Source organism: Mobula birostris, chromosome 7 (genome assembly GCF_030028105.1).
Source record: "Mobula birostris isolate sMobBir1 chromosome 7, sMobBir1.hap1, whole genome shotgun sequence".
NCBI classification, from domain to species: domain Eukaryota; kingdom Metazoa; phylum Chordata; class Chondrichthyes; order Myliobatiformes; family Myliobatidae; genus Mobula; species Mobula birostris.
The window spans coordinates 176,896,880-176,918,950 of NC_092376.1; the positions used below are offsets into that span (position 1 = coordinate 176,896,880).

The 22,071-nt window shown below is 46.7% G+C and overlaps 1 protein-coding gene across 1 annotated transcript in view; it reads right to left on the bottom strand.

The window, feature by feature from the left end:
• Positions 1 to 22,071, bottom strand: part of anxa6 (annexin A6) — a 96,155-nt gene that overhangs the window by 69,004 nt on the left and 5,080 nt on the right. Inside the window, 2 exon segments of the mRNA XM_072264631.1 lie at positions 770 to 866; positions 21,472 to 21,529. Coding sequence (XP_072120732.1) covers positions 770 to 866; positions 21,472 to 21,489 — 115 coding nt within the window. The 5' untranslated portion in view covers positions 21,490 to 21,529.

Below are 22,071 nucleotides of genomic sequence, written 5' to 3' on the forward strand. Positions count from 1 at the left end.
GACATCGATTTCACTAACTTCTAGTAATTTTATTCCCTCTCCTCTTTCTCTCTCCATCCATTCCCCATTCTGGTTCCCCTCTCACCCCTCCTCTTCTCCTCAGCTGCCAATCACCTCCCCTGGTGCCCCTCCTCCCTCTATTTCTCCTATAGTCCACTCACCTCTCCAATCAGATTACCTCTTTAGCCTTCTACCTCTTCCACCTATCACCTCCCAGCGTCTCACTTCATCCCCCCTCCCCACTCCCCACCCACCCACCTTCCCCCTCACCTGGTCTCACCTATCATTTCCCAGTGTCTCACTTCATCCCCCTCCCCCACCCACCCACCTTTCCCCTCACCTGGTCTCACCTGTCACCTCCCAGTGTCTCACTTCATCCCCCCTCTCCCACCCACCCACCCACCTTCCCCCTCACCTGGTCTCCCCTGTCACCTGCCAGCTTGTACTCCTTCCCCTCTGCACATCCTGATTCTGGCTTCTTCCCCCTTCCTTTCCAGTCTTGATGAAAGGTCTCGGCCTGAGATATTGACTGTTTATTCCCTTCCATGGATGCTGCCGGACCTGCATAGTTCCGCCATCATTTTGTGTGTATACGCCCATTTTGTCTGTTGTGGAAGAAGTTGGTGAACTGAACCGATCTCCAGCTCCCAACACGTGGTGGTGAAATCGGAACAGCCTCTACACTTCCAAGTGCTGGTCCCCCCCCCCCCCCCGCCCGAGGCCCGTCAACACCGAGCCAGGAGTTAACCAGCAGCGGGAGCCTCCTCACCAATTCCTTTCATAGCGTTGTAGAGAATCTCTGCATCCTGATTGGCCGAAAAATTCTGGGAGGCTTTCACACTGCCCCGGTACCCGGCCCTGCCGCCCTGCGGGAATCAAAACACATCCATCAATCAATCAATCTGCACCAAATAGTAAAGAATTTATTTGTTAAAATATACCCCCCTACATGTGATTTGGAAAGAGGAGTTAGAATGCATGGTAATTATGGGAAAGATTGAAGGGAAGAAAGCAAGAGGAAGACAAAGACAAATGATGATGGAGACAGCAGCCAGAGCACTGGAAATGAATACCAATGAATTGATCCACTTGACCCGAAACAGGAGTGTGTGGGCCATGGCAGTCAAAGCTCAAACTGGGCACGGCACCTGATGATGATGATGATGATGATATCCCCCTACACACCACCACTGCTTCATCATTTCCTGTCAGTCATCTTACGTACATACACTCCTGTTCCTCACATCACTTTATATCTGTATCACCCGTCTGATGTGTTTACAGTCCTGTGTACATAACACCAAGGCTTTTGCACAGTACTGTGTTTGTCAGCTTGGAGCAGAGAGCAAGTATGTAAATCTGGTGGGAAAAAGGGACTTTGGGAATGGCAAGGGTGGAGCGCCACGGCAGTCGTGTGGGACAGGTGGCAGAGGAGGAGTTGCGGGGGTGGGTGGGATGGCGGGGGGGGGTGTTCACAGGTGCAGACACACCCAGCCCTCAGACACCAGGGAAGGTCATTTGATTCTGAACAATTGGTTTATTGATCATTACAGAATGTCTCTCTGGTGCTTCCTGCTCCCTCCCCTCTCCCTTCCCCTTTTCCCAACCATGATTCCCCTTCTCCCTGCCCCTGTTCCCACTCTCAGTCCACAATAGAGACCCACATCAGAATCAGATGTGTTATGAAATTTTGTTTTTTTTTTTGCGACACTACAACGTACTACCTAAAATTACTACGGTACTGTGCAAAAGTCTTAGGCACCCTAGCTGTATATATGTGCCCAGACTGTAGACTGATTCAGCTTTTTTTTACTGTTGTGTTCTTTATCTTATTTTGTTTTTGTGCTGCATCAGATCTGGAGTAACAATTATTTCTTTCTCCTTTACATTTGTCTACTGGAAATGACATTAAACAATCTTAAATCTTGAACACATCAAATGCCATGCCTTCCCTGGTTACATTGATTCAATTTTGTAGGAGGAGTGTCAATTCCTCTGCCCAGCTGGGAGTATATGAGGTATCTCACTGAAGACTCAGATTTAGATTTATTTATCACAGGGGTTCCCAACCTGGGGTTCACAGACCCCTTGCTTAATGGTATTGGTCCATGGCATGAAAAAGGTTGGGAACCCCTGATTGATCACCTGTACATCGAAACATACAGTAAACTGTGTCATTATACGAGTTTTTGTCATCCTACAAATTTCTACAGCTGACAGTGGAGAGAATTCTGTCAGATTGCAAAACCACCCGGCCTGGAGCTCCAGTGCACAGGATCACACGAGGCTGCAGAGAGAGGGCTGCAGGCCCATCCCAGAGGCCTGGAGCTCCAGTGCACGGGATCACACAAGGCTGCAGAGAGAGGGCTGCAGGCCCATCCCAGCCTGGCCTGGATGCTCGAGGTTGCAGGCCCATCCCAGCCTGGCCTGGAGGCTCCAGTGCACGGGATCACACAAGGCTGCAGAGAGAGGGCTGCAGGCCCATCCCAGCCTGGCCTGGATGCTCGAGGCTGCAGGCCCATTCCAGCCTGGCCTGGAGGCTCCAGTGCACGGGATCACACGATCGCAGAGGGAGGGCTGTAGACGCAGCCAGCTCCATCACGGACAGAACCTTCCCCATCATTGAGGACATGTTCAAGAGACAGTGCCTCAGGAAGATGCCATCCATCACTAAGGATCCCCATCACCCAGGACATGGCCTCTTCTCATTGCTACCATCAGGGTGTGGGTACAGGAGCCAGAAGACACACACTCAACGATTCAGGAACAGCTTCTTCCCCTCCGTCATCAGATTTCTGAATGGTCCATGAACCCGTGAACACTATCTTGTATTTAATTTTTTTACATTATGCATTTATTTTTGTGATTTATAGATTTTATGTATTTGCACTTTACTGCTGCTGAAAAATAACAAATTTGGTGCTGTAGAAATCAGTGATAATAAATCTGATTGTGATTTGAACCTTGACCTTCCCTATGTTGGAGGGAGGTGTCTGACCGCTCACACTGATGGCTGGAGTTGGCAAGGTCACATAACTCTACCATCGCCAGGTAACCGGAGTCTGGACACCAAAACCGGAAGGATGAAGAACCAAGTCAGTGAGTCCAATGGTTGAGACAAGAAGCTGAAAAGGTCCTGGGTCAGCACGTCCAGAGTTCAAAGGTCAGCAAGTCCTGCCCAGGAACTGGAGGCTGGATGCCTGTCCTTGGGGTTGAAGGCTTGCCTATGTGTGTGAATGGTTAGGAGGTTGTGGAAGGAGCTTGATTAACCGTTTAGAGTCATAGTGATAGAAAAATACAGCACAGAAACAGGCCCTTTGAACCCTCTTCCATGTCAAAACCACTTAAGTTACATACTCCCATCGATCTGCACCCAGACCCAGCCCTCCATACCCCTATCATCCATGTACTGATCCAAACTTCTCTTAAACGTTGAATCATGCTCGCATGCAACACTTGATCTGGCAGCTCGTTCCACACACTCACGACCCTCTGAGTGAAGGTTTCCCCTCATGTTCCCCTTAAACTTTTCAACTTTCACCCTTAACCCATGACCTCTAGTTGTGGTCCCACCCAACCTCACTGGAAAAAGCCTGCTTACATTTACCCTATCTATACCCCTCATAATTTTGTATACCTCCAGCAAATCCTCCCTCAACCTTCTATGTTCTACGCAATAAAGACCAAACCTATTGAACCTTTCCCTTTAACCCCGGTTCTCCAGTCCCAGCAACATCCTTGTAAGCTTTCTCTGCACTCTTTCAATCTCATTTACATCTTTCCAGTAGGTAGGTGACCAAAACTGCACACAGTACTCCAAATTAGACGTCAGCAGCGTCTTTATCTCAACTTCACCATAACATCCCATCTCATAGAAACATAGAAAACCTACAGCACAATACAGGCCCTTCGGCCCTCAAAGTTGTGCCGAACATGTCCCTACCTTAGAAATTACTAGGCTTACCCATAGCCCTCTATTTTTCTAAGCTCCATGTACCTATCCAAAAGTCTCTTAAAAGACCCTATCGTATCCACCTCCACCACCATTGCCGGCAGCCCATTCCACGCACTCACCACTCTCTGTGTAAAAAACTTACCCCTGACATCTCCTCTGTACCTACTTCCAATCACCTTAAACCTGTGCCCTCTCGTGCCAGCCATTTCAGCCCTGGGAAAAAACCTCTGACTATCCACACGATCAACGCCTCTCATCATCTTATACACTTATACATCTTATCTCCTGTACTCAGTACATTGGTCTATGAAGGCCAATCTGCCAAAAGCTTTCCATAAACCCTATCTACCTGTGACGCTACTCTCAATGAATTATGGACATGCAGTCCCAGATCCCACTGTTCTGCCACACTCCTCAAAGCCCTACCATTCATTGTGTAAGATCTACTCTGGTTGGTCCTCCCGAACTGCAAACCCTGCAGGTGTCTGCATTAAATTCCATCTGCCATTTTTCAGCTCACTTTTCCAGCTGGTCTGGACCCCACTGCAAGCTCCTGATAGTCTTCCTCACTCTCCACTGCACCCTCAATCTTGGTGTCATCCGCAAATTTGCTGATCCATTTAATCGCATTATCATCCAGATCATTGATATAGATGACAACAACAATGGACCCAGCACCGATCCCTGCAACACACCACTAGCCACAGGCCTCTAATCAGAGAGGCAACCATCTACTACCACTCCCTGGCTTCTCCCACAAAGCCAATGTCTAATCCAATGTACTACGTCATCTTGAATGCCACGTGATTGAACCATCCTGACCAACCTCCCATGCAGGACCATATCAAGTGGCTTACTAAAGTCCAGGTAGACAATATCCACTGCCTTGCTTCATCCACTTTCCTGGTAACATCTTCAAAAAAACTCTGTAAGAATGTTTAGATAAGACTTAACATGCACAAAGCCATGCTGATTATCCCCAATCAGTCCATGTCTATCCAAATACCCTTAGAATACTTTCTGATCATTTTCTCACATCTGATGTCAGGTTCACCTGCCTATAATTTCTTGGTTTATTTTTAGAGCCTTTCTTTAACAGCTTAACATTAGCTATCCTCCAATACCTCACTTGTCACTAAGGATGTTTTAAAGAGTTCTTTGAGGAGGTGACCAGGCATATAGATGAGAGTACTGCAGTGGATGTGATCTATATGGATTTCAGTAAGGCATTTGACAAGGTTCCACATGGTAGGCTTATTCAGAAAGAAAGAAGGCATGGGATCCAGTGAAGTTTGGCCAGGTGGATTCAGAATTGGTTTGCCTGCAGAAGGCAGAGGGTCGTGGTGGAGGCAGTACATTCAGATTGGAGGATTGTGACAAGTGGTGTCCCACAAGGATCTGTTCTGGGACCTCTACTTTTCGTGATTTTTATTAACGACCTGGATGTGGGGGTAGAAGGGTGGGTTGGCAAGTTTGCAGACGACACAAAGGTTGGTGGTGTTGTAGATAGTGTAGAGGATTGTCAAAGATTGCAGAGAGACATTGATAGGAGGCAGAAGTGGGCTGAGAAGTGGCAGATGGAGTTCAACCTGGAGAAGTGTGAGGTGGTACACTTTGGAAAGACAAACTCCAAGGCAGAGTAAAAAGTAAACGGCAGGATACTTGGTAGTGTGGAGGAGCAGAGGGATCTGGGGGTATATGTCCACAGATCCCTGAAAGTTGCCACACAGGTAGATAGGGTTGTTAAGAAAGCTTATAGCTTTCATAAATCGAGGGATAGAGTTTAAGAGTCGCGAGGTAATGATGCAGCTCTATAAAACTCTGGTTAGGCCACACTTGGAGTACTGTGTCCAGTTCTGGTCGCCTCACTATAGGAAGGATGTGGAAGCATTGGAAAGGGTACAGAGGAGATTTACCAGGATGCTGCCTGGTTTAGAAAGTATGCATTATTATCAGAGATTAAGGGAGTTAGGGCTTTACTCTTTGGAGAGAAGGAGGATGAGAGGAGACATGATAGAGATGTACAAGATAATAAGAGGAATAGATAGAGTGGATAGCCAGCGCCTCTTCCCCAGGGCACCACTGCTCAATACAAGAGGACATGGCTTTAAGGTAAGGGGTGGGAAGTTCTAGGGGGATATTAGAGGAAGGTTTTTTACTCAGAGAGTGGCTGGTGTGTGGAATGCACTGCCTGAGTCAGTGGTGGAGGCAGATACACTAGTGAAGTTTAAGAGACTACTAGACAGGTATATGGAGGAATTTAAGGTGGGGGGTTATATGGGAGGCAGGGTTTGAGGGTCGGCACAACATTGTGGGCCGAAGGGCCTGTACTGTGCTGTACTATTCTATGTTCTATAAATGTCTCTGCTACAGCCAATGCAATTTGTGCACTTGCCTCACACAAAGTCCGAGGGAAAACCTTGTCAGGCCCTGGGGATTTATCCACCCTCAGCAAACACCTCCTCCTCTGTAATCTGTACAGGGTCCATGACCTCACTACTGCTTTGCCTCACTTCTGTAGACCCTGTGTCCATCTCCCGTGTAAATACTGATGCAAAAAATCCATTTGAGATCTCCCCCGTCTCTTTTGGTTCCGCACATAGATTACCAGTCTGATCTTCCAAAGGACCAATTTTGACCCTTACAATCCTTTTGCTCTTAACATATCTGTGGAATCCCTTAGGATTCTCCTTCACCTTGTCTACCAGGGCAACCTCATGCCTTCTTTTTGCCTTCCTGATTTCATTCTTAAGTGCTCCCTTATATTTCTTATATGCAAGTCCCACATTTGCTCCTGCCTGTCTATACCTGCTATGCACCTGTTACTTTTCTTAAACCAAGGCCTCAATATCTCTTGAAAAGCAAGGTCCCCTACACCTGCTATCTTTAACTTTTATTCTGATTACACACACAAGCTTTGCACTCTCAAAATTTCACTTTTGATAGCCTCTCTCTTACCAAGTACACCTTTGCCAGAAAACAACCTGTCCCACTCCACACTTGCCAGATCATTTCTGATACTGTCAAAATTGGTACTTCTCCAATTTCGAATCTCATCCTGCGGACCAGACCTATCTCTTTGCATATTTACTTTGAAACTAATGGCATTGTGATCACTAAATGCAAAGAGTTCTCTGACACAAACTTCTGTCACCTGCCCTGTCTCATTCCCTAACAGCAGATCCAGTATCACACGCTCTCTCGTTGGGACTTCTATGTACTGATGGAGGAAACTTTCCTCAACACATTTGACAAACTCTATCCCATCTAGTCCTTTGACAGTGTGGAATTCCCAGTCAATATGTGGAAAGTTAAAATCACCGATTATAACAACCTCACGTTTCTGGTTGTTGTTTTGTTGTCGTTGTAGCTTGTGTTGTTCTGCCGAACGTTGTGCTCATGCTATGTTGGCACTGGAATGTGTGGCAACACTTGCAGGCTGCCCCCAGCACTTCCTCAGCTTGTGTTGGCTGTTACACGTAAATGACATATTTTACTGTGCGTTTCCACGTACACGTGATAAATAAACTATTCTGAATCTGAACCTGCCTTCCAGTATAAGTCCGGTGTGGACGTTGCTAATTTCAGGGTTCCCAGAAGAAAGTACAGGGGGATGTCAGAAGTAGGTGTTTTTTTTAATATACACACAGAGTGGTGGGTGCATGGAATTCCTCCAGCATTTTATGTGGGTCTTGCTCTGGATTCCCAGCATCTGCAGAATCTCATGTTTGAGGAGAGACTGGACAGATTGGGACAGTTTCCCCCAGAGTAAAGGAGGCTGAGAGGTGCCTTTATAGATATATATAAAATAATGACGGCCAGTCAGCGAACATCTAGAGACTTTCTCCTGGAGCAGAAATGCCAGGTACGAGGGGGTATAATTTGAATGTGATTGGAGGAAAGTATAGGGGAGATGTCAGAGGTAGGGTTCCCCCCCCACAGAGAGTGGTGGGTGTGTGGAACGCCCTGCCAGGGGTGGCGGTACATTCAGGACATTTAGTGTATCTGGCTGTTTAAGCTGTGGACACAGATTAGCACATCACAGGAACCAGTCACTCCTTCATGGACTGTCTACACTTCTCAGTAAATCGGTCCTCACATTGCCGCATGGATGGGCTACATGGGAGGGGAGGGTTGGATAGACCTTAGTGCAAGTTAATTGGTCAGCACGACATCATAGGTTGAGGAGCCTGTAGTGTGCTGTAATATCCTATCTACTATTTATTTATTTAGACCATAAGATATAGGAGCAGAAGCAGGCCATTTGCCGATCAAGTCTGCTCCGCTATTCCATCAAGGCTGATACATTTTCCCTCCTGGCTCCAATCGGGAGGAGAAGATGGCGGCGCGCCGTGTGTGCGCAGCCCTCCGGTGAAAAATGATATCGTATCTGTTAAATAGGGGCGGTGGACAATTCTGATTTGATGGAGAATGGACGTGAAAGCACAGAGGAACATCTGGAGAAATTTCCGAAACACCCGTTTGCTGCTGTCGTTACTGTGTGGTCGGGAATCTTTCGGAGGGTAGGCCTCAAAATCCCCGGCCTTGCCTGCTTTTGGCGACCGAGAAGGAGGTTGAATCGTTCGGACAGAGATGGCGCTCATCATTCGGTGTCAGAGAGCTGATCACAGCTCGAAGTTTTCGGATGACTCAGAGTCGGACTGTGGTTGGCATGGCAGGGAGAGTTTTTTCTTCCTTCTCCCGTCTGTGTGAGATGTGGGACATTTGAGAAACTGAACTTTACTGTGCTCACGGACTTTCTTCATCAAGTTATGGTATTGTTACACTGTTTGTAACTATATGTTATAATTATGTGGTTTTGTCAGTTTTCTCAGTCTTGGTTTGTTCTGTGTTTTGTGATATCACACCGGAGGAAATATTGTATCATTTCTTAATGCATGCATTACTAAATGACAATAAAAGAGGACTGCGTGTCTTCATAATCATAATCTCCTGCCTTCTCCCCATATCTGTATCCCTTCATGCCCTGGTCAATCAAAAATCTATCAACCTCTGCCTTAAAATGCATGGTCATGCACTTTGGTGGTAGAATAAAAAGTACAGACTATTTTCTAAACTGGGAGAAAATCCAAATATCTGAGAGGCAAACAGACTTGAGAATGCTTGTGCAGAACACCCTAAAAGTTAACTTGCAGGTACAGTTGGTGGTGAGGAAGGCAAATGCAATGTTAGCATTCATTTCAAGAGGTCTGGAATACAAGAGCAGGGATGTGATGCTGAAGCTTTATAAGGCACTGGTGAGGCCTCACCCTGAGTACTGTGAACAGTTTTGGGCTCCTTATCTGAGAAAAGATGTGCTGGCAATGGAGAGGGTTCAGAGGAGGTTCACAAGGATGATTCTGGGAATGAAGGGGGTATGATTCGAGGAAAGTTTGATGGCTCTGGGTCTGTACTCACTGGAATTTAGAAGGATGAAGCGGAATCTCACTGAAACCTTTCGAATGTTGCAAGGCCTTGACATGGTAGATGTGGAAAAGATGTTTCCCATGGTGGGGGAGTCTAGACAAAAGGGCACAGCCTCAGTATAGAGGGACATCCATTTAAAACAAAGATGCTGAGAAATTTCTTTAGCCAGAGAGTAGTGAATTTGTGGAATGTATTACCACAGGCAGCTGGGGAGGCCAGGTCTGGAGGTATTTAAGGCAGAGCTTGATAGGTTCTAGACTGGACATGATACAAAGGTTACGGTCAGAAGGCCGGGGAGTGGGGCTGAGGAGGAAAAAAAAAAGGATCAGCCATGATTGAATGGCAGAGCAGACTTGATGGGCCGAATGGCCTGTTGCTGCTCCTATGTCTTATGGTCTATATATACATAAATATTTGGCCTCCACTACTACCTGTAGCAAAGAATTCCACAGATTCACCATTCCCTGGCTAAAGAAATTTCTCCTCATCTATGTTCTGAGGCTGTGTCCTCTGGTCTTAGACTCTCCCACCATAGAAAACGTGCTCCCCACATCCACTCTATCAAAACCTTTCACCATTCAATAGGTTTCAATGAGGTTCACCGAGATGCAGCACAGAGCGTCATAGGAAGTCATTCCTGCCTGTGGCCATCAAACTTTACAACTCCTCCCTTGGACAGTCAGACACCCTGAGCCAATAGGCTGCTCCTGGACTTATTTCCTGGCATAATTTACATATTACTATTTAACTATTTATGGTTCTATTACTACTTATTATTTGTGGTGCAACTGTAATGAAAACCAATTTCCCCCGGGATCAATAAAGTATGACTATGAATATGACTATCACCCCTTATTCTTCTGAATTCCAGTGAATACAGGCCCAGAGCCATCAAACACTCTTCATATGACAAGCCATTCAATCCTGGAATCATTTTTGTTAACTTCCTTTGAACCCTCTCCAGTTTCAGCACATCCTTTTCAAGATAAGAGGCCCAAAACTGCTCTCAGTACTCCAAGTGAGGCCTCACCAGTGGTTTATAAAGTCTCAATGTTGTGTCCTTGCTTTTAAATTCCAGTCCTCTGGAAAAGAATGCTAACATCACATTTACCTTCCTCACCACAGACTCAACCTACAAATTAACCTTTAGTGAATCCTGCAGAAGGAATCCCAAATCCCTTTGCACCTCAGCTTTTTGTATTTTCTCTCCATTTAGAAAACAGTCGACCCTTTCATTACTTCTACCAGAGTGCATGACTATACACCTCCCAACCTGTGGTGTACACCATCTGGTCCAGGTGGCTCATCTACCTTCAGACTTCTCAGTTTCCCAAGAACCTTCTCTCTAGTTGTGGTAACTTCACACACTTCATGACCCCTAACACCTGGAATTTCCACCATACTGCTAGTGTCTTCCATAATGAAGACCGATGCAAAATACTTATTCAGTTCACCTGCTGTTTCCTTGTCTCCAGCATCATTTTCAATGGTCCAATATCCACTCTCACCTCTCTTTTACACTTCATGTATCTGAAGAAACTTTTGATATCCTTTTTAATATTATTAGCTAGCTTACTTTCGTATTCCATCTTTACCTTCTTAATGACTTTTTTTAGTTGCCTTCTGTTGGCTTTTAAAAGCTTCCCAATCCTCTAACTTACTACTAAGTTTTGCTCTAGTCTACTATATGCCCTCTCTTTGGCTTTTATGTTGGCTTTGCCTTCCCTATTAGTCATGATTGTATCATCTTGCCTTTAGAATTCTTCTTCCTCTTTGATGTGCTGACGCTGGAGAGGGTACAGAGAAGATTCACTAGAATGATTCCGGGAATGAGAGGGTTAACATATGAGGAACGTTTGTCCGCTCTTGGACTGTATTCCTTGAGTTTAGAAGAATGAGGGGAGACCTCATAGAAACATTTCGAATGTTAAAAGGCATGGACAGAGTGAATGTGGCAAAGTTGTTTCCCATGATGGGGGAGTCTAGTATGAGAGGGCATGACTTAAGGATTGAAGGGCGCCCTTTCAGAACAGAAATGAGAAAAAATTTTTTTAGTCAGAGGGTGGTGAATCTATGGAATTTGTTGCCACAGGCAGCAGTGGAGGCCAAGTCATTGGGTGTATTTAAGGCAGAGATTGATAGGTATCTGAGTAGCCAGGGCATCAAAGGTTATGGTGAGAAGGCAGGGGAGTGGGACTAAATAGGAGAAAATGGATCAGCTCATGATAAAATGGCGGAGCAGACTCAATGGGTCGAATGCCCTACTTCTGCTCCTTTGTCTTATGGTCTCTTTGGGATGTATATATCCTGTGCCTTCCAAATTGCTTCCAGAAATTCCAGCCATTGCTGCTCTGACATCACCCCTGCCAGTGTTCTTTTCCAATCAATCTGGCCAACTCCTCTCTCATGCCTCTACAATTCCCTTTACTCCACTGTAATACTGGTACATCTGACTTTAGCTTCTTCCTTCTCAAATTTCAGGGTGAATTCAATCATACTATGATCAATTTCCTCAAAGGGTTCTTTTAACTTGAGCTTAATTTTTAAAATAATATTTTAACTTAAGGAATTAATCAATTCCGATTCACCGCACAACACGCAGTTCAGAATAGCTGATCCCCAAATGGGTTCAACCACAAGCGGCTCTAAAAAGCAATCTCGTAGGCTTTCTAGAAATTCCCCCTCTCGGAGTCAGCACCAACCTAATTTTCCCCAATCTACTTGCATATTGAAACCCATTATGACTACCGTAATATTGCCCTTTTGGCATGCATTTTCTATCTCCCGTTGTAATCTGCAGACCACATTCTTACTGCTGTTTGTGAGTCTGTACACAACTCCCATCAGCGTCTTTTTACCCTTGCAGCTCCTTAGCTCTATCCACAATGATTCAACACCTCCTGACCCTTTGTCACCTCTTTCTAATGATTTAATTTCACCTGTTACCAACAGAGCCACACCACCCTCTCTGCCTACCTGCCTGTCCTTTCAACACATTGTGCATCCTTGGACATTAAACTCCCACCTATAATCTTTCTGCCATGAATCAGTGATGCCTGCAACATACTTGCCAATCTGTAACTGTGCTACAAGTTCATGGACCTTATCCTGTACACTACGTGCGTTCAAATATAACGCCTTCAGTCTTGTACTCACCCTTCTCGATCTTGTCCGCCTTTGACATTGCAACTCATCCTGTTCAGTGCAATGTTGCCCCATTATCAGCCCCTCCTTGCTAGGAGTCTCACTACACATTGCCTCTGTTTATAAACCAGCCACCTCATCTTCAGCACTATCACTCCAGTTGCCATCCCCCTGCCAAATTAGTTTAAACGCACCCAAAAAAACTCTAGCCAACCTGCCCACAAGGATATTGGATATTCTGGTGCTTAGAATACTTTTCTGAAGATACAGCGTGGAACAGCCTCTTCCAGCCCCAAGAACCACACCAGCCAGCAACACACCGATTTATCCCGAGCCTAATCACAGAACAATTACAATGACCAATTAACCTACTAACTGGTTTGTCTTTGGGACTGTGGAAGGAAACCGGAGCACCCGGAGGAAACCCACGCAGTCACTGGGAGAACATACAAACTCCTTACAGAGAAGGAGGGAAGGGTTAGATTGATTTTAGAGCAGGTTAAAAGGCTGGCACAGTATCGTACGCCAAAGGTTCTGATCTGTGCTTACTGTTCAGCATTCTATGTATTAAGATACTCCCTCCCTCACTCTCTCCATCTGTTCCAGCCCCTGGAACTAGCTGATCTCAATGTCAAATTCCAGCAGCAACCAGCAAGTCCCCTTCCTCACGAGTATACCGGGCAATCTAAATAAACTCACACAGCTGTTGTACGTGAGGCAGAACCGGGAAGAGTTCATTCATCCCAGCGGATAGTGTGTGGGGACGTCATTGCCCATATCGGAACTAAACCCTCCTGTCTTGATTTTTGATCCCTTCAGTAGCTTGCCCTATATACTGTTTCAGATCAAATCATCACAGTGCATTGAGCAGAAATAAATAAAACTATAACAATGCAGAACAAAGTGTAAAAGCTACCAGAAACATGCAGTGCAGGTAAACAACAAGGTGCAAGATCACAATGAGATAGGTTGTAAGGTCAAGAGACCATCTGATCCTACAAGAGGTCTATTCAAGCCTCTGATAACAGTGGGGTAGAGGCTGTCCTTGAGCCTGGTGGGACGAGCTTTCAGGCTTTTGTATCTTCTGCCCGGTGGGAGAGGGGGGAAGAAAGAATGTCTGAGGTGGATGAGGTCTTTGATCATGCTGGCTGTTTTACTGAGCCAGTGAGAAGTGTAGACAGAGTCCGTGGAGGGGAGGTTGGTTTCTGTGACGTGCTGATCTGCGTCCACAACTCTCTGCAGTTTCTTGTTGTCATGGGCAGAGTAGTTGCCGTGATGCATCCAGACATGGTGCATTGATAAAAATTGGTTAAAGTTGACAGGGTCATGCCAAATTTCCCTAGCCTCCTGAGGAAGCAGAGACATTGGTGAGATTTCTCGGCTGTGACGTTGACGTGGTTGGACCAGGTCAGGCTGTCAGTGGTGTTTACACTGAGGATCATGAAACTCTCAGCCCTCTCAACCCCTATACTGTTGATGTGGACACAAGCATGTGGGTCACCCCCACCACCTTCCAAAGTCAATAACCAACCCTTTTGTTTTACTGACATTGACAGAAGTACTGTTGCCATGACACCACGTCACTAAGCTCTATCTCCTTATCTCCTTAGTGTCCTCCAACTCATTGTTATTTGGGAATCAGCCTTTCGTAGATTTGAGACCCAGAGCCACTCACAATACTTAACTCCCTTATCAAACAAGAATTTATCAATCTCTGTGTTAAATACACCCAATGGCTTGTTCAATAGCCATATGTGGCAACAAATTCCACAGATTTACCACCCTCTGGCTAAAGAAATTCCTCCACATCTCTGTCCTAAAGGGACGCTTTTCTATCCCGAGGCTGCATCTCTCCTACTAATGCAGATTCTGACCACACAGAGCCTACAGGGAGTGGGGTAGGGGTCTGGAGATACAAACCTGTGGAGCACCCGTGTTCAGAATTATCATGGCAGAGGTGCTGTTGCCTGTCCTTGCTGATTGTGGTCTGTTGGTCAGGAAGTCAGGATCCAGTCTCGGAAAGACCTGCTATCTGCCAGGGTCTGGAGTTTGACGATGAGATTGTTTGTAACCAAATGGATACCGGAATGCTTGGAAAGAGTGGACAATTTCCAGAACGAGGGGTCACAGTTTGAGGATAGAGGGGAAGCCTTTTAGGACCGAGATTAGGAAAAACTTCTTCACATAGAGAGTGGTGAATCTGTGGAATTCTCTGCCACAGGAAACAGTTGAGGCCAGTTCATTGGCTATATTTAAGAGGGAGTTAGATATGGCCCTTGTGGCTACGGGGGTCAGGGGGTATGGAGGGAAGGCTGGGGCGGTGTTCTGAGTTGGATGATCAGCCATGATCATAATAAATGGCGGTGCAGGCTCGAAGGGCCGAATGGCCTACTCCTGCACCTATTTTCTATGTTTCTATGCCATCTCTCCATTAGTAGGAGAGACATAGACCAGAGGGTACAGCCTCAGAATAGAAAAACGTTCCTTTAGAACAGAGATGAGGAGGAATTTCTTTAGCCAGAGGGTGGTAAATCTGTGGAATTTGTTGCCACATATGGCTATTGAACAAGCCATTGGGTGTATTTAACACAAGAATTGCCAAATTCTTGTTTGATAAGGGATTAAGTGTTGTGAGGCCGTGGGGATTTATCCAGCCTCAGCAAAGGGATGTGCTGGCAGGTCCAGAGGAGGTTCATGAGAATGATCCCAGTAATGAAAGGGTTAATTTACGAGGAGCATTTGATGACTCTGGGCCTGTACTCTCTGGATTTTAGAGGATGGGGTGGGGGGGGGGGTTCCTCATTGAATCCTACCAAATATTAAAAGGCCCAGATAGAGTGGATGTGGAGAGGATGTCTCCTGTAGTGCAGAGCGTTGTGGGCGTGCTATCCTGGTACCGGAATTGTGGCAACACTTACAGGGCTGCCTTCCCAGCACTTCCTTAGGTAGTGCTGGCTATCAACGTAAATGACTCATTTCACTGTAAGTTTCCATGTCTACGTGATACTTAAATGAATCTGAATCTGAACCCACCTTCCAGTGAAAGTCCAGGGCAGATGTTGTTACTCTCAGTGTTCCCAGAAGAAAGTACGGGGGGAGAGATGTCAGAGGTAGGTGTGTTACAGAGTGGTGGGTGTGCGGACCGCATGGCCAGGGGTGGTGGTGGAGGCAGATACATTAGTGACATTTCAGGGCCTCCTGTGTAGACACATGGATGATAGAAAAATGGCGGTCTACATAGGAGGAAAGGGTTCGATTGGCCTTAGTGTAGGTTAAAGGGTCAGCACAACATCGTGGGCCGAAGGGCTTGTACTGTGCTGCTCTATGCGCTATGAATTATCACACCGTTTGGAACAAGAGCAAACTTTCCACAAAAGGACTTCCACCTGTCTCCTTCCGTGACTCTGCCTGAGAAATCTATATCGCCCTTAATCCACCGTGGGGCCCCTTTTCACTTCCTGGACCCTCCCTCCCCACCATCCCCACCCCCTCCCCCCGCCCCCCTGGAAGCGGCTCTCCACAGCTGCTCCCTCCCTGCCTCAGTGCATTAGGTATAAATAACACTGGCTCGTGGGCTCCTGCTGAAAGCTTCATTCTCTTATATGGTCGCATGAAGCGAGGTGGTTAGTTACATCCCTGGCAACGCTGACAGCAGGGGCTTGTCCACGCTGGCTGAATCTACTGTCAGCCTCGCAGAGAACTATTCAGCTCAGAAACAAGCCCCTCGGCCCCTACCCGTCCATGCCAACGCTTTCCTTTACTTACCCCACATCAAATGCCAACATTCAACCTCCCTCTCCATATGCACTCAGTGGCCACTTTATTAGGAACCCCCCCCCCCCCGCCCCCGGTGTGTAATAAAGTGGACATGAGGCAGAATAAAGTTGTGGCATGGACTAGATGGGCTGAAAGGCCTGTTTCTGTGTTGTATTGCTCCAGGGCAGGCGTTCTCAACCTGGGGTCCATGGCGTAAGAAAACCCTGCTCTAAGGGAACAGTTGTAACCACAGCGCGGGCAGGAGTCGCATACTAACACAAGGCAAGGTAGGCGGTTGAAATGAAGGTCCTTTTGTCTGCCCACGGTGTCTTCTGGAAGCTTCAAATTCCACAGAGTACATTCCTGAGCTCAACAAATCATAGAGCACTACAGCACACTGTGGCCTATCTAGTCCGTGCTGACCTATTATTTTACCTAGATCTATTGACCTGCACAGGGACCACAGCCCTCCATATCCCTCCCATTCATATACCTATCCAAACTTCTCTTAAACATTGAAATCAACCCCGCATCCACCACTTCCGCTGGCAGCTCGTTCCACACTCTGAGTGAAGATGTTCCCCCTCAGCTTCCCCTTAGATGTTTCACCTTTCACTCTTAACCCGTGACCTCTAGTTCGAGTCTCACCCAAACCTCCGTGCAAAAAGCTCGCTTGCATTTGATGGTGAATGCTGGTTCTTCACTTGCGAAGATCAGGAGGGATCTCCATCACTGCAGGACATTTTTCCTGTAGGTTTAGAGCCAGGATTGTTGCCTGCGTGCGAAGCAATTTCCACTCTTTAGACCGGGGGGGCATTCCACAACAGCACAGCGAGCTGCGACAACTGCGGTGACCGCACAGCTGTGGGTTGAGTATCGGCGTTTTCCTTCTCCTAGAAAGACTGCCTGGCAAGTCTAACCAGGCCCATCTACCTGGGCGTGGAATCGGAGCTGCCCTTCTCTCAGGTTGGCTGCCGGCCAAGGCTGATGAGCCCAGGCAGGCTGGCTGCCCAGTTATCCCGCTGGACACTCAGTCACACGATGACACAGCAAACCCGGTAAGAACAGGGACACCACGTGAAGGCACTGCTGTGGGCACAGTAGCGTAGGAGAGGCCAAATGCGAGTGATTTCCTGCACGGCAAGTCAAACAGTGGTCGTATGGTGATCACTACACCCGGAAAGGGAGATGATTCACCTTCTTTAAGTGAGCAGGACGTCCAGCCCAGAACTCACCTGTCCCCTGCTGGCATTTACCCTGTCTATACCCCTCATAATTTTATATACCTCTATCAAATCTCTCCTCATTCTCCTACACGCCAGAGAATAAAATCCTAACCTATTCAACCTTTCCCTATAACTCAGGCCCTCAAGTCCCAGCAACATCCTTCGAAGTATTCAGTTCCACAACTGACAAACTGGTGGGACATAGTATCAGAGAGATCCCTCTGCACCTGCCCATTCGGCCCCAAGCAGTCCTCCCAGGTGAAGCAACACTTCACCTCGGAATCTGTGTTGGAGTCGCCTACGGTGTCCAGTGCTCCCGACGCTGCCTCCCCTACACCGGTGAAACCCAACGTAAATTGGAGGACTGATTTCCTCAGCACCTCCACTCCATCTGCTGAAAGCGGGATTTCCCGGTGGCCAACCATTTTAATTCCCGTCCCCATTCTCATGCTGACGTGCCGGTCCGTGGCCTCCTCTCTCGCCGTGCCGGGACCACCCTGGGGGTGGGGGAGCAACACCAGGTATTGGGCGCCACGGTCGCATGGCAGTTAGCGCGATGTCCTTCCAGCTCGGGGTGTCGGAGTTCAATCCCGCCGTCTTCTGCAAGGAGTCTGCATGTCCTTCCCGCGGAACGCCTGGGTGATCCGGCTTCCTCCCACAATCCAAAGACATTCCAGTTAGAAGGTTAATCAGTCATTGTAAGTTGTCCCATGGTTAGGCGAGGGATAAAGCGGGGGTTACTGGGCAGCACAGCTCGAAGGGTCATAACGGCTTTCTCTGCCCTTTTCTCACTGTTACCATCAGGTAGCAGGTACAGAAGCCCGAAGGCAGACACTCAATGATTCAGGAACAGCTTCTTCCCCTCTGCCATCCGATTCCTAAATGGACATTGAATCTTTGGACACTACCTCACTTTTATTTAAATATATAGTATCTCAGTTTATTGCACAAATTTAATCTATTCAATATACATATACTGTATAAAGTACAGGGAATAAGATTTATTTATTATTGTATCCGTTAAATAGGGGCCGTGCACAATCCTGATTTGATGGAGACAGCCGTGAGAAGCACGCAGGAACATCTGGAATAACATTTGAAATGCCTGCTTCGCTGCCGCTGCTACTGTGCGATCGAGAATCTCCGGAAACGAAGGCCCCAGATCCTCGGCCTTGCCTATTGCCGGGGCCGGGTCGAAGCACTCAGCAGAGATGGTGCTCGGTGTCGGACAGCTGGCCGGAGGCTCGGAGTTTTCGGATGGACTCGGAGTTGGACTGTGGTTGGATGCTTCCAGGATGCTGCATCGGCAAGTTGGCGGCGCTGGAGGTTCACCGTCTGCGTGAGATGATGGGACTTTCGAGAGACTTTGAGACTTTACCGTGCCATGGTCTGTTCTTATCAAATTATGGTATTACTTTGCACTGTTGTAACTATATGTTATAATTATGTGGTTTTGTTAAGTTTTTCAGTCTTGGTTTGTCATGTGTTTCTGTGATATCATTCTGGAAAAAACATTGTATTATTTCTTAATGCATGCATTACTAAATGACAAAATGTCCTCATAATCTAATCTAATTATTTTCTGCTATATTATGTATTGCATTGAACTGCTGCTACTAAGTTAACAAATTTCACGTCACACGCTAGTGATTCAGATTCTGCACTGCAACTCCAAATGAAATAGATAAATATTCCGCCTAGGTAGTCTCCAACCTGATGGCATGCACATCAGTGTCTCCAACTTCAGGTAATTCTCATCCTTTCCTCCTGCCCTTTTCTTCAATTCCCCACTCTAGTCTCTTACCTCTTCTCCTCACCTGCCTATCACCTCCCTCTGGTTCCCCTCCTCCTTCCTCTTTCTCCCATGGTCCACTCTCCTCTCCTACCAGATTCCTTCTTTTTCAGCCCTTTACCTTTCCCACCTATCACCTCCCAGATTCTTACTTCACCCATTGTCCCTAACCCACCCACCTTCCTCCTCACCTGTCACCTGCCAGCTTGTCCTCCTTCCCCTCCCCATCTCCTTATTCTGGCTTCTTCCCCCTTCCTTTCCAGTCCTGATGAAGGATCTCGGCCCAAAACGTTGATGGTGTCTTCCTCTCTATAGATGCTGCCCGACCTGCAGAGTTCCTTCAGCATTTGGTGTGCATTTCTCTTTTGTAAAGTGCCCCCCTCAACCCCGGCTCCTGTTGTTCGATAGATGATATTTTTTCCAAAGAGTGGGCATGATTCTAACGTAGGGAAAACATGGTCAAAGTTCCCACAAAGTGGGCAGTCGATCAAGTCCAACCTGAACACATAATCCATACAGTCCCTTTGGCCCTCTGGGTCTATGCTATCCCATTTTAATCTCACATTCCCATCAACTCCCCCCCCCCACATTCTACCCCCTTGCCCACACATTGGGGGCAATTTACAATTAACCCACCTACTCTGCACTTTGTGGGAGGAAGTACCAAGTATACGACCCAGCCTGCAGGCTGCTTTGTCCAGAAACTCCCTTCTTGGAAAGCGCTAGGTCAGGATTAAAGCAAAAACTTCATGCCATCTTAAAAGTTTCTTTCCCCAGGCAGTTAATCTGTTCAACCATTCTGGCTAGCTACCCCCCAACCCCCTCTATCTATTACCTCAGCTACTGTACTGTAAACGTTTTAATCCACTTTTTATAATGCTGTTTACATTGCAAATACATGCTGGTATTTATATATTATTGCACATTTTATTCTATATCCATACTATTATATCTAACCTTATTTTGATATAATCCACTGTTATTGCTGATTGCTGTTGTTTTCTGTTTGATGTCACCCTCTGCCCAAATTCCTAACACATGTAAATGTACACTCAGTGAATAACATTGGTCCTTGATACTAGAGTACTCGGTGGACACCCAGGCGGTCAAAGAGAGAATGTGCAAACTGCATGCACACAGACAGTGCCGGAGGCCGGGATCGAACCGGGGTCTCTGGATCTGTGAGACAATGCCTCAGCCAGCAGGGCTGCTGTACCCCTCACTACGCTGGTCATTAGGTTAACTTGCGGAGACAAGAGATTTGTTGGGATTTAGACCACAAGACACAGGAACACAATTAGGCCATTCAGCCCCTCTGGTATGCTTCACTATTTGACCACGGCTGATGTATTTTCCCCTCTCCTGCCTTCTCTCCACAAACTATGACACCCTTACCAATCAAGAACCTATCAACTTCTACTTTAAATACCCCCAATGTCTTGGCCTCCACACCTGTTTGTGGTGATGAATTCCACAGACTCACCACCCTCTGGCTAAAGAAATTCCTCCTCATCTCCATTCTAAATGGACGCCCATCTATTCTGAAGCTGTGTCCTCTGGTCCTAGACTCTCCCACTACAGGAAACTTCCTCTCCACATCCTCTCTATCTACACCTTTCAATACTCGATAGATTTCAATGAGATCCTATCTCATTCTCTAAACTCCAGTGAGTACATGCCCAGAGCCATCAAATGCTCCTCATATGTTAACCCTTCCATTCCCAGAATCAGTTTTGTAATCCACCTCCAGACCCTCTCCAATGACAGCACATCTTTTCTTAGACAAGGGCACTAAAACTGCTCACAACAGTCTGACTAATGCCCTATAAAGCCTCAGCATTACTGTACTTCCTTAATTTTATATTCCAGTCCTCTCAAAGTGAATACTAACATTGCATTTGCCTTCCTCACCACTGACTCAACCTGCCAGTTAACCTTTAGGGAATCCAACACGAGGACTTGAAAGCCCCTTTGCACCTCTGACTCCTGAATTTGGTCCCCATTTAGAAAATAGTCTACACCTTTATTCCTTCTACCAAAGTGCACGACCATGGAGCCCACTGCACCATATTCCATCTACCACTTCCTACCCACTCTCCCAATCTCAGGTTTCCCCACCACCCCACCGTCTCTTGGGTCTCCCCCCCACTTGCCCGGCTTGTTCGGCTCACCTTCACCACAGCTGACATGTCTTCGAGTTACCGCAATCCGACGCTGAGGAGAATGAATCTGGAGGGACAGAAAGAGAGGGACGGTAATAATTCATGACTTGGACATCGTTCCGTTTCTGATGCACTTGTCCACACTCGGTTGCCTGGATCATCAATAATGAGTCTCATATTAGAACAGGATCTGTAAACAGAATCAGATGAAGCAGCAGATGCTGTTTATTTACCCAAACATCCTGCCACAAAGCCAGTTTGAAACATTAGTTTAATCAGCTCCTTAAAGTCAAGATTCAAGACTGTTCAATGTCATTTCCAGTAAAGGAGAATGAAATAATTGTTACTCCAGATCCAATTCAGCATAAAAAAAATAACAGTACGATAAATAACATAATAATTAGAAAAGCACACAGTATAAATGCGCAAGAGAGCTTCGATATACAGATTGAAAGTATGTCTATAAAGTGATGCTAGGCACAGCAGTATCTGTACATAAGGTGACTCTGACAGGAGGGGTGGGCTCGTGGGTGGAGGTGATGATCAGCCTTACTGCTTGGGGAAAGTAACTGTTTTTGAGTCTGGTGGTCCTGGTGTGGATGCTACGTA